General features: G+C 41.2%; 1 protein-coding gene across 2 annotated transcripts in view; it reads left to right on the top strand.

The window, feature by feature from the left end:
• The window catches only part of bnc2 (basonuclin 2), a 172,796-nt gene extending 160,695 nt beyond the window's left edge, over window positions 1–12,101 (top strand). The window contains exons 6-8 of one of the 2 annotated variants that reach the window (XM_053501897.1): window positions 1–1,556; window positions 8,939–9,007; window positions 10,776–10,937. The exon at window positions 1–1,556 is cut by the window's left edge and continues 654 nt beyond it. In XM_053501897.1, coding sequence (XP_053357872.1) covers window positions 1–1,556; window positions 8,939–8,969 — 1,587 coding nt within the window. In that variant the 3' untranslated portion in view covers window positions 8,970–9,007; window positions 10,776–10,937. Of the gene's footprint in view, window positions 1,557–8,938; window positions 9,008–10,775 lie in introns of both variants that reach the window. The other variant, XM_053501896.1, reaches the window with a different exon arrangement.
• Window positions 12,102–12,532: the final 431 nt, after the last annotated feature.

The raw sequence follows: 12,532 nt of genomic DNA, 5'->3' as shown, positions 1-12,532 counted from the left end.
TTTGTGAAAAATGAGCAATCAAAGAACCTTCACTCTTCGTTCTCTTCCAAGATGCACCGCATGCGTCGCATGGGTACTCCGTCGCGCAAAGGTCGGGTCTGCTGCAATGCCTGTGGCAAGACCTTTTATGACAAGGGCACTCTCAAGATCCACTATAATGCTGTACATCTGAAGATCAAGCATCGTTGCACAATTGAGGGATGCAACATGGTCTTCAGCTCACTGCGTAGCCGAAATCGCCACAGCGCCAATCCCAACCCTCGCCTCCACATGCCCATGCTGAGAAACAACCGAGATAAAGACCTCATTCGCTCCACTTCCGGATCGGGCACCCCGGTCATTTCTAGCACTAAGAGTGGATTCACTCTTACAAGTCCTGGACGGCCACCGCTAGGCTTTGCAACTCCTCCTCTTGATCCAATGATGCAGTCCCCTCTGCAAAGTCCTCTGGTCTTCCCATCCCTAAAGTCAGTCCAACCGGTACAGCCAATCCCACCTTTCTACCGTAACTTGCTTTCCCCTGCTGACATTGTGAGTCCACCGGTGTCCCTTCCTACTAGTCCGATTTTACCCACTACCACCAATAGCACCTCCATCATGGATCAACAACATCAACAGATCCTAGCTGCCAGCTCCAACAACAGCCACATATCCGAAACAGGAACTTTATCTCACCACCTTTCCACCAACTCATGTGCCCCAGATCCCATCACAATTGACCCTACACCCAAGAAAAAGCCTCGCAAGTCTAGCATGCCTGTCAAGATCGAGAAAGATCGAGAGGTGCCAGAAGATTATGATGACAAAGACGATGATGATGATGATGACAGTTGCCATCATCGTCATCCTGCATCTCACCTCCACAATAACATCAATGGAAATTGCAACAATAACAACAACAGCAGTAGCGGGCATCAATCACCTTCTCAGGATGAGATGACGGAAGGAACCAGTGAGCTGCGCTGCATGGACAGCTTCACCTCAGAGGACCAGGACCACGAACGTGACTTCGAGAATGAGTCTGAGACATCTGAGTCCAAGATGTTCTACCGCGATGAGCCGATGGATGCTGAAGACCATCGCCACACCACCAGAAGAAACACAGACAAAGAAAAGGATGATGGAGAAGAAGACGGACACATCCATAAAGAGATTGAAGAAAAGAGGTGCTCTTCGCCTTCCCTACATCAACCAGTCATCAAAATCAAAGAAGAACACAACGATCCTACCTATGACATGTTCTGCATGGGCCAGTATAACCTGTACAATGGCGGAATGGCTGCTGCAGCTGCAGCAGCTGCCAGTATGGCTGCCTTGCACGAGAGCTTCATCTCTTCCATGGGGTATGGCTCAAGTTCACCGAAATTTCACTCCCAGTCTCCAGAGGGCGATCTCTGCTCCAGCCCCGACCCTAAAATCTGCTACGTCTGCAAGAAGAGCTTCAAGAGCTCCTACAGTGTCAAACTGCACTACAAAAATGTGCACCTAAAAGAGATGCACGTCTGCACGGTGGCCGGATGCAACGCTGCTTTTCCTTCCCGACGAAGCAGAGACAGGTGAGACTTTTCTTTTACTCGTACCTCAGACTGCACATTTAAGAATTCTCAAAGCTCAGAGGAATTTGTTAGATGCTGTCCTATTCCTTCTGCTAATGACTTGCTTATTATTTATGTAATTAAATCTGTAGGCGCTCACACTTACCTCACATAGCTTACAGGTAAGTTAGTCCCATCATGACCTATTTTCTCATTAGATCAAAGTTAATTGCTTCACATGAGGTCCCAATTTTATCTTCATCTCCGACTCGCGGGGGGTGGGAGAATAATTATTATCCCGCTAATGACGTGGGAACTGCTACTCCATGTGCTACGCGTTGCCTGTCATGCTAACGTGCCGAATTACTGTGGTGTCAGTTCACGCTTATTTAATGCACCGAGGGTTTGGGGTACTCAAAACTGCTCACCTGTCATGCAGGTAAGCTCGCATTTATTAGCAGAGGCTGCGACCTGTCAAGCCGCCGCATTCATTAACACGTTCCGTGCAAAGTCTGCAACACGTTCCTCACCACACAGACCTCAGAATATACCTGTGCTAACGGGCAGGTGGAGGTGTTGAAGTTCAAGGTCAGGCACAAGCAGAATTTGGTGGCAAATTTTCCAAATGAAGCTAAATTAAAATATATCCCAAGGTGGTACTGTCGAGTGTTTATATATTTTCAATTGTGTAAAATACAGTCAAGATATACAACATCTTGTATATCTTTACTCAGAAAGCCTAAAAGACAATTTTAAACTATATCTATAACAACTATAAATCAATGTATCTTACAACGTGGTACCCTCAAGCATGCATCTTAGGTTGGAGAGCGTAGAAGATATACTGTATGTATAAATATTTTTAAAACAAGGGTACTAATATGTACCTTTCAATGGGATAGCACCACAGACATTTAAAAGGATGTGTTCTATAAACAAATGGTATTAAACTGTACCCTTTTAGTTTTAATACGGTACTCTCAAGCCTCTTAATCATGTGGAATAAAACGTAAAGGATACTACTATATTTGCACCTTTCACAGTCGTACCCTCGAGAGTAGATCTTCCATACCTTGATGTAGAAGGACCATGGAATGTGCTATATGTTTTTTCCCTGATGTTTAAAATGTCACACTTGAAAGTGCGCAGGTTCACCAAAGAAAGCGGACGAAAAAAAAAAAGAGGTTAATGATACTTCCGGATTAGAAATTGAGTACTCTTAGAGTTTCACTTCTTCCTGGAGCACTTTAGGAAAATTTGTTTAAGCGTCACAGGCTCTCTCCCCCGTTCAGGGAAAAATAAATGCTCTGCAGTTTTTCTCAGCTAAAAGATCAGTGTGTGTGTGCATGTGTATGTGTGAAAACTTAGAGGGAAGGAAAGAAACTGGCTTGTACGCAGAAAGAGAGAGAGAGAGAGAGAGAGAGAGACGAGGACGTGCTTCTCTTCTCGACTTCTCGGGTGACAAGTGACGGTTTTATTTAGATAATAAAGACCGAGAGGTTGTTTTGCGCGTGAGTGTGCGTGAGCATGTGCTGAGCGTGTCCTCCCCCGCTTTACTGTAATTTGCAAACAAGAGACTCTCCGAGGTGCTCAGTTGTTCTATCCGCCTCCCTCCCTCTGTATCTCCCGCTCTCCCTCGCTCCATCCATCTCTCCGACGCAATCTTTTATTAAGTTCCTGAGTGCGGTGGCATCTGTTCCCAGAGCTGTTCGCTCATTAGTACACTGTAAACAGCGCCGGCGACTCCGGAACAGACGAGATGCGGACGGAGGGATGAACGAGAGCTTATTGTGCTGCAGATGTGTGTGTGTGTGTGTGTATGAGAGACAGGTTTCCATAACATGCTGCTTTCGACAAGGCCGAAGGGAGCCGGCGCCCTGAGGCAGAGCAGACCTGATGTCTCGTTCGCAAAAATGAAGAGGCGCGCAAATAGGGCAAACACACACACACACACGCACACGCACACACAATGACAGATGTGCTGAAACTCAGTAAGGAGTAGATCATCTGCATACAAACGTGTAAAGGATAACTGACACTTTTACACATTGCTTTTAGCGTCAAATAATTTTCCTGCAGGGAAAAAATTGTAGCAAAGCCAGAGCTTTTTAGATTAGCGTATAAAGTTTAGTTATAAGATGTTTACGCTGACTCAAATTAGCTGAGAGCCTGTTAACAAAGATGCTCGTTTTTAACAAGCTAATCTTTTAGCTCATTTATAATTATTTTAAAATCTGTGTTGTTTTTTTTATTACATAATCATGAGCTAATAAAACCCTTAAAAAAATATATATATATTTTGTTTAACTCCCTTATTACCGTGAAGCTACTTTATACAGTTGGTTAGCATGTTTGACAAGATGATTATCAGCGAATATGAATTTGGAGATTCATAAAACCTTAATAATAATAATGATCACCATCTCAGAATATTCCCAGTCCTGATTTTGTTCATTCCTTGGATGACCTTCATCTGCCTTTAAATTCAAATCAATGAAGCATCATATTTTGCGATTTTCTTCGCTTATGGAAACACTTATGCAGCGCAGAAAGGCATTAGCGTAAACACAGAGGGGATTTTCCTGCCAGCTGCCCCGAGGAGGCGGAAAAGGGGAGCTACTGTGATCACCAGAACATCCACGAGAACTCATTAACTTCTTTAACAACCACACAATCCCCGACTCTAACATCACCTCGCATGGCTTTATGACGTCCAGTATATCACATCATACTTGAACATGCTTTCAGGTGCTCACTTCTTCTTTTTCTGCTCTCTCTCTCTCTCTCTCTTCTCTCGGCCAGTCGGAGTCGAGGTGCGTGTGACGGTTCGGCTGCTGCAGCGCTGCCTGAAAATTCCCCTTAAATGCTTAAACATATGGTCAGGAGAAAACAGGGCAGGAAAGGACACTCGCGTTTTGTGTGTGTGTGTGTGTGTGTGTGTGTGAGTGTGTGTGTGTTTTTCCCTGGATGTGACCGCACTGCCCTAAAAGCACACACTATTGTTTCCATATTTTTTGGCCGGTGGATTCTCCGTGGCATCTGGGAGGCATTATAAAGCTGCTGTTCCTGAGGACTGAGAGGTATTAAAGCAGCAGAGAGGTATCCAGAGGAATCTAACGGTTTACGTGGCCAACACACACACACACACACACACACACACACACACACATGCTAAACACTTCAGGCTGCTGTACAATTCTCAAAAGGTGCCTTTCACATATAACTCATAACTATTACATGTACCTTATAACTTAACTTTATTGTAATATATTTGAGCATTAATAAAGCCATGTAATAACTATAAATATTATATTATATTTTATAAATTGTAAACTTCACATAGATTATTTAAGCCAGTTTCATAGACCATTTATGCTAACCCTAACCCTAAATTAATATACAGTTCTTAATATTTGTATTTAAATCTATTCAGCAACCTGTCATGGATTATTTAAAATGAAATAATATATATGCATTTACATATAAATTAATTTTGTTTTTTAAAAATACTTGTACACCATCATCTGACCGTCAAACCTCTCAAAAACCAAACTGGTGTAGCATACAAAAATCTGCCCTTATTATTATTATTATTATAAAATTTATTATCAGATAAAAGAGTTGTAAATCCATCATACACACACATACTCACACACCTCCACATGATAACACCTGCGCTTTTACACTTCAATTTGTTTTCAAATTTCAGGTGAAAAAAAAATAATAAAACAAGCTAAACGAATATTACCTAAACATTTAGATGGATGTGTAATGTTTATTATGTCTAATAATATTCATTTTGTAAATAAACAAATTAACAGAAATAACTCCGTACAGCAAAAATTTCACGTCAGATATTATTTAAAATACAAAATCTCAATAATTATCTATTTATTATTTTGATACTTACCCTAAAATATTATATTTATTTTCTATTTTTAATAACGTGTGTGTGTGTGTGTGTGTGTGTGTGTGTGTGTGCGCGCGCGCTTTATAAGCACATGATTTAAACACTTATCTAAAACAACAAAGAGAAACAAAAAGAATATGAGTATTTATAGATTAATTTTATAACACAAATTCATATTACAGATCATCATATAGCAGCGTAAATAATTATCCATACATTTATATATTAATATTTATTGACCTCCAACACACCTGCATTTTAATAGCGCTGGGTTTAAAGCCGCACTCGACTTGGACTCAAAATAAACCTGTAATCATTTCAACAGCCGAGTGTTTAAACATAGATTTAAATATTTATTTTGTTCAGACTGTTTGTATAACATGACAAATTCCTTTAAAGATAAAGGTCTTAGACAACAATAAACAAAACAAAAAAAGCAATAAACAAAACCTGAAGTCTTGTCAATATGCATATTTTTCCTAAACACTTTTAAGGGGCACAATTAGCGATTAAGTTCTTAGTCATGTGACTAGGGCTCATTATAATATTTAAGTACTGAGCCTTGTGACAAGGGCTTATTATAATATTTAAATATATTTAGTCATGTCATTGGGACTTATTATAGTATTTAAGCACTTAGTCACATGACTAGGGCTCTTTATAATATTGAAGTACTTAGTCATATGATGGGGGCTCATTATAATATTTAAGTCAGAAACACATCTATCATAGAGCACCAAAAGAAAAAGACGAAATCAAACAGTAAGACAAAATGTTTTATGGCCACTGAACATTAAAATCCACACGGGACAGCAGTTCGGAGGATGACAAGGAATCATATATATTTTCTATATATATGTGTAAATATGTATATATTTACACTTTGCATAAATTTGCATAACTTAATATCCATGAAAATGCCAAAACTTATTCACATTTTTTAACAAGAACTAACTTGATTTAACTACTGGATGTCTGCCTCGAAAAAAAAAAAAATTATTTTTATGTAAAAAAAGTTTAAATCTCAACATTATAAGATTTAAACATTAACCTCAAACAACCCAAGTATTGAGTGTACATTGATCTTATTAATAAAATCTAAATAAAATCTATTATATTTCTATATTCTAAGACGACGACTAATTCCACCTCACACACCTGTACACAATAACGATAACATGATAGGAATGCAGATGCTGCAGATGTTTACATTTAGGATTATATTATAGTAATAAATCCACTACATTTATTACTTTCATTTTATTTTTATTTATAAATGAGGGGGGGAAGAGGATCTGGCAAATTCTAATTTCAAACCTGAAAAAAGGGTGAGTTTATATGATTTTTTACATTAAAATACATTATATTATATTATACTGTATTATATTATATTATATTATATCTTATGAGTGCTGACGATGTGATGTAAGCTCAAGTGTAAAGTCTGCGTGTGCGTGCGTAACATATAGGCTAGGTAATGAAATGTAATGTAGTGTAATGCAACACTGCGATGTGACACGTTTTTATTGCCCCACACCCCCCCTCCCCCCAGCGCGTGTGTACAATGATTGCATATTTACAGTATTCACAGCGCGCGCCAGCAATCATGGCCCTTATTATCCTCGTTAATCACGTTTTACTCTAAAACAAAAACACAGAGACCCTCTGTGTGTGTGCGTGTGTGCGAGGGAGAGAGTGAGAGTAAGAGTGCGCGTGTGGGTGTGAGCGCGTGAGGCACTGCCACTTATTTATTTTTGCTCTCGTGCGTTCTTGCTGTCACCGGTCCGGTGACCTTGGAGATCCCTGCTGTGTGAGTATGTGTGTGTGTGTGTGTGTGTGTGTGTGTGTGTGTGTACTCATCCACTAATGTTCAGTCCCGCAGTCTCGTGCGAGTGCGCGCGAAAGAGTGAAGGTTAATTATATTTCTGCGATCCTCCTCCTCCTCCTCCATTTAAAGCCTCTGGCGATGAGCAGGGAGAAAGCAGCTGTGGTGTGTGAGCGCACACGCTCGCGAATGCACACGCACACACGTGCGCATAGCTTCGCAAGCCTCTGCACTAGTTCACTAGTATCACTAATGCCATAATAATATTAATAATAATAATACGGGTCTGTATGATGACGGTGTGTAAGTAAGCGTGAGATTACATTGCATGCCATTCTAACTGTATGTGCACAACATTTTTTAATAATAATATCAATAATAATAGTTTTTATTCTACCCCATCTCATCATCACATCATACTAAGTGTGTGTGTTGAGTAAAAAGTGTGTTTTGTTCAAGACAAAGGTGATTAATGATGCACGGCCCACAACACCATGTCCACTAATGTGCTCAAGAAACAAACAAACAAACCCAACTACACTACACTAAGTGCATCATCATCATCTTCATCATCATCATCATCACCATGGGGTTAATACGACTCTCGCCTCCCACGTCTCTTCCTTTTTTTGTATCCCGAGTCATTTAGTGAGCGAGGGACCAGCAGCGGGCCGTCACTACATAAAGATGATTAACGTTCCCCGGGACGAGACGCATTAAGTGGCGCGCTCTTACTCTCACTCCTCCTCTCACTCCTCCTCTCCTCCTCCTCTCCTCCTCCTTCTCTTCCTCTCTCCTGGCTTGGAAATGTCCTCTCTTGAGACACCGCCTCCATCTTTTGGGCTGAGATGAGCCTGTCAGTTTGGTTTGGCTGCCACATTAGCGGTTGAGAGAGGGAGCGAGGGATGAGACGGACGAGTTTGAGAGATGGAAGGGGAGGAGACGGTCGTGGCCTGGAACGAAGTTGTAGAGGAAATGAGTGGGAAAGACTAATGCTGATGGAGGAAAGGCGACTTCGGAGATGCTAATAGATACACACACAAACACTTTTAAACGTTTTTTTTTTTTAAATATCACAATGAAATAAAAACATGAATGTTTTGTGTTGATCTATAATGTGTGTGTGTGTGTGTGTGTGTATGGTCTTCAAATGCTAGTTAGCCACTGCAGGAGAGCTTATGAGCAGTGTGAGGGTGTGGTTATGCTAATATGCACGTAAGAGATATGCTAATGAGGGTCCCGCCGATTAGAGCAACATCAACAGCATCATGTCAGAAGCCTTTAAAAATCTGATTTAAAAAATAAAAAATTTACATAAAAAATGACGTCAGTTAATAAACTAATAATGATTTGATATTGTTTTGGTAATATTGTAAAAAAAAAAATATTTGTTAAAAAAAAAAAAATTATTAAGGAAAAATCTATATTTTATCCACTAGATATTATTCGCTTGTATGATAATCCAGTTACAGAATAATAAGTCTCACAAACACACCCACCCACACACCCACCCACACACACACACACACACCGCGCTAGGCACGCTACTCAGGCCTGTTTGTGTGTGTGTGCTGAATGCTGAGGTTGCTCTGGTGCCCGGCGGCGGCCCTCGTTTGCTCTGCACTACAGAAAGGGTCCCTGTGTTGAATGTATTTGTGCTTCTTGCAGGAGAGGGTCGGATAGGGAGGTAAATAATTAAAGGGACCCTTTTTGACCGCATCAACCACGGCACTGCTGGTAAGCTCTTCCTCCACACTGCGCAACTTCCATCTCTCAGTCACGCCTTCACCAGCGCCACCATCTCAGACCCCTAATGCATGGACCCCCCCTGAAACCCCCCCCCCCCCACCCCCCCTCGACCAGCCCCGCCCTCAAACCCTCTGCAGATTGAGTTCTTATCCTTTTTCAGTTACATTCAGTTCCAGAGTTTTATAACGGACTGCACGGCAATGCACATGCTAATGATTTATTACCCTTTTTTTTTTATTTAACCCCTCTCTCCCTCTCTCTCTTTATGACTGTCTTTCTGTCTCACTTCCTTTTGCTGTCTGTGTCTCTCTTTCTTTCTGTCTTTTCCTTTCTTACTATCTGTCTTGTTTTTTCTCTCTGTCTCTATATTGTATTTTATCACTGCTTTTCTTTGTCACATCTCTGTCTCTCTCTGTCTCTTTCTGTCTTTCCATTACTTACTATTTGTCTGTCTTTCTCTGTCTCTTTGTCTGTCTCTCCCTGTTTTATCTCTGCCTCTTTTTAAAAGAAAAAAAAATCTCTGTCACCACCTGTCTCTCTTTCTGTCTCTCTCCTTGTTCATCTCTGTCTCTTTCTTTGTCTTTTGATATTTCCATATCCCTGTCTCTTTTCCTTTGTTTTATTCCTTGTTCTTCTCCATTTTTTCCTCTCTCTCTCTCTCACTCTGTCTTTCTTCATATATCCACATCTCTGTCGTTCTCTGAATTACTCTTTCTGTTTCTCTTGTCTCATTTTTTCTTTGTTATTCTCTCTCTCTCTCTCTTTCTCTCTCTTTCTGTTTCAGTGAGACAGATCGATCGTCATCGTGCTCTGTGCTGTTTTTTGTCTTTAAGTGGATTTGTGACACTGCGCTGTGTGATCTGACATCGCTCCTGACTCGATTTGACTCGATGGCACTGCGTGTCATGTGATCCTCCATCAAGGGGGCGTCAGGGAGACAAAGGCCATTTTTATTAAAGCGAGCACTAACACGAAACGCTGCGTCTCGATCAGGCCACCTCCAGGCACTGGAGTCGATGCGCTAATGCTGTCCGAGTCGGCGCTAATACGCTATCCGGTTCCCCTCGATTATCGCATTACCGCGCCTCAAATCAATTGATAAACTCCCATTCAATGTGCTGGAGTATTTAATCGAGTCAAGAGTCAATTGGATTTGCGCAGACGTGCTGACAGCGGCTAAACGTGTTAGCGAGTGGCTCTCTGAGCTAGCGCCACTGCACTCAGCTCTCTGCCTAACCGGGTTAGCCTGCCTTAGCCTTCTCTCGCAGCGCAAGGAAACGTGATACTCTGAAACCTGTGCCGCTAGCCGTGGGTTAGGACACGATTAGCATTAGCAGTGATGTGCTGTGTAACAGTTGTTATGGTTAGCGACTAATTAATCACCGCTAAAACCAGTCTTGTGGGATGGATGACGTTAGCAATAGCAAGGATTAGCATTAGCATTGGTGTTGATACACATCACTGATGCAATGCAATTAAAAGAATACTCCATTTACAGCATTTGCACTGGTTTCGGCGCTCTTATAGATGAGTTTAATTATAAATGAACTCCATTCTTTCACCCTTTTCTTTAATTAAGATTGGAATCTTTTAAAAACCTTTTTTATTTTGAGTTTTTTCTTGCTTTATTATTTATTAGAGCTGCTACATCATCATAGTCTTGCATACAGTTAAATATGAATAAAAAGATTTTTTATTAATAGGTATTTTATTTATTAATTTATGTTTGTTTGTTTGTTTGTTTGTTGCACGGCAGGCACAGCTCCAACATCAACCTCCACCGCAAACTTCTGACCAAAGAACTGGACGACTTTGTCCTCGACCCCCAGCTCATGCCGCTGGCCCGGGACATGCACGCCGAGTTAGCGGCCAAAATCTACTCCGGACATCGACACGAGGACCCCATGTCCCCCATAGGCAATGGTTACCGCGGCGACGGCGATTATGCGGCACTGGACCTGAGCACAGCGTCAAGCATCCACTCGAGTGGCAGCGTCCAGTCGTCACAAGATTCGGATGAAGCCAGCGACGAAGGCGTGCTCCTGGACGAGCTGGACATTAGCGAGGGAGAGGAAGTGGGAGCCGGGTTAGGCGAGAGGGCGGGGCTGGCGACATCCGACCCCGCCTCCTCGCCGTCGGCAGGTGCTAACGGCGGCATCCTGTGCACCATCTGCCACAAAATGTACAGCAACAAAGGGACACTGCGTGTGCACTACAAAACTGTTCACCTGCGCGAGATGCACAAATGCAAAGTGCCTGGGTGCAACATGATGTTCTCGTCTGTCCGCAGCCGGAACCGACACAGCCAGAACCCCAACCTGCACAAAAATGCACCCTTCATCAACATGGTTGACTAGCCCCGCCTCCCGTTCCTCAGAGACACGCTTATTTGTCAACACACTCCACCCACTGTCCCTGCATTTCAGTGTCAAAATGTGTCAAAGGTCGGTCCTTTTACCTGACGATCAGACGATAAACCTCGTACGCGTCACGTGACGTCAGTGTTCACTTTTTTTCTTCGTTGGGAGAATCTGGATTGGACGTTTCTCCAAGGGCGATTCTATCCTTGGTTTGCTTGATTCCAAAATGGTCGCCCTTTTGATTTTTCTTTTTCCTTTTCTTTTTATTTCTTTTGCGTCCAACTCCATAGACGTTCCTCAGACTCTTTATGTGTGACTGTTGCCTGCAGAAAAACGGTATTACTGAAAAAATAATAATAATAATACGAGAAAAAAAAAAAACGTCTCCATGTTGTATTTGTGTAACGATAGCTTTACGAAAAGAAAAAAAAAGAATCCCGTACATACCTAAAGCATGAACACTTTCGATTTGTAAATAATGTCCTGAGAGGCTTTTTGGTGTAAAACAATTGTATTGATGGTCGCTTGCTCTTTTATTTTTATTTTTTTTATTAATTCTTTTTCTTTAGCTCTTTATTTTTTTTTTCTTTTATGTTACAGGTCGATCTTTCTGCTCAAAGTGTAGGTGACAAGAGGTAGCATTTTACTAGCTTGATTCATTTATATTAACGTCAAAAATACAAAGAAATAAAAGGAAAAATTTACCCAGGAACTAAAAAAAATAATAAAAAAGGTATTGTGACTCGTTTTGCATAACGACGTGTGAGATATGCCGACGGAGCTGGCATGCTTTCAGGCTCCTAAACGACTCCTTTTTTTCATGTTTCTTTTTCATTAATTAAAAAAAAAAAATAGTAAAACGTTTAATTTTTTTTGCACTTTGCTTCTATATTGAGCGGGATGTGTAATCTTGTTACAAAGAAAAACACTTCGCAGTGTTTAGGATAGTTATGGCCAGGAGGGAAAATTAAATAAAAAAATGTATCTTTACAGAAATGTACCAGTTTTGCACTTGTGTTTAGTAAAAAAAAAAAAGTAAAATAAAATAATTTTTTTTTAATAATCTCTGACGACCCCAAACCCGTGAACGTATTTAAACGGCATTTCGGCTGCAGGATTTCTGATCAGCTGTTACTTCAAGTCAATGTAACGT

Source organism: Clarias gariepinus, chromosome 8 (genome assembly GCF_024256425.1).
Source record: "Clarias gariepinus isolate MV-2021 ecotype Netherlands chromosome 8, CGAR_prim_01v2, whole genome shotgun sequence".
Classification (NCBI taxonomy): domain Eukaryota; kingdom Metazoa; phylum Chordata; class Actinopteri; order Siluriformes; family Clariidae; genus Clarias; species Clarias gariepinus.
This window is presented reverse-complemented; position numbering and strand designations above follow the sequence as displayed.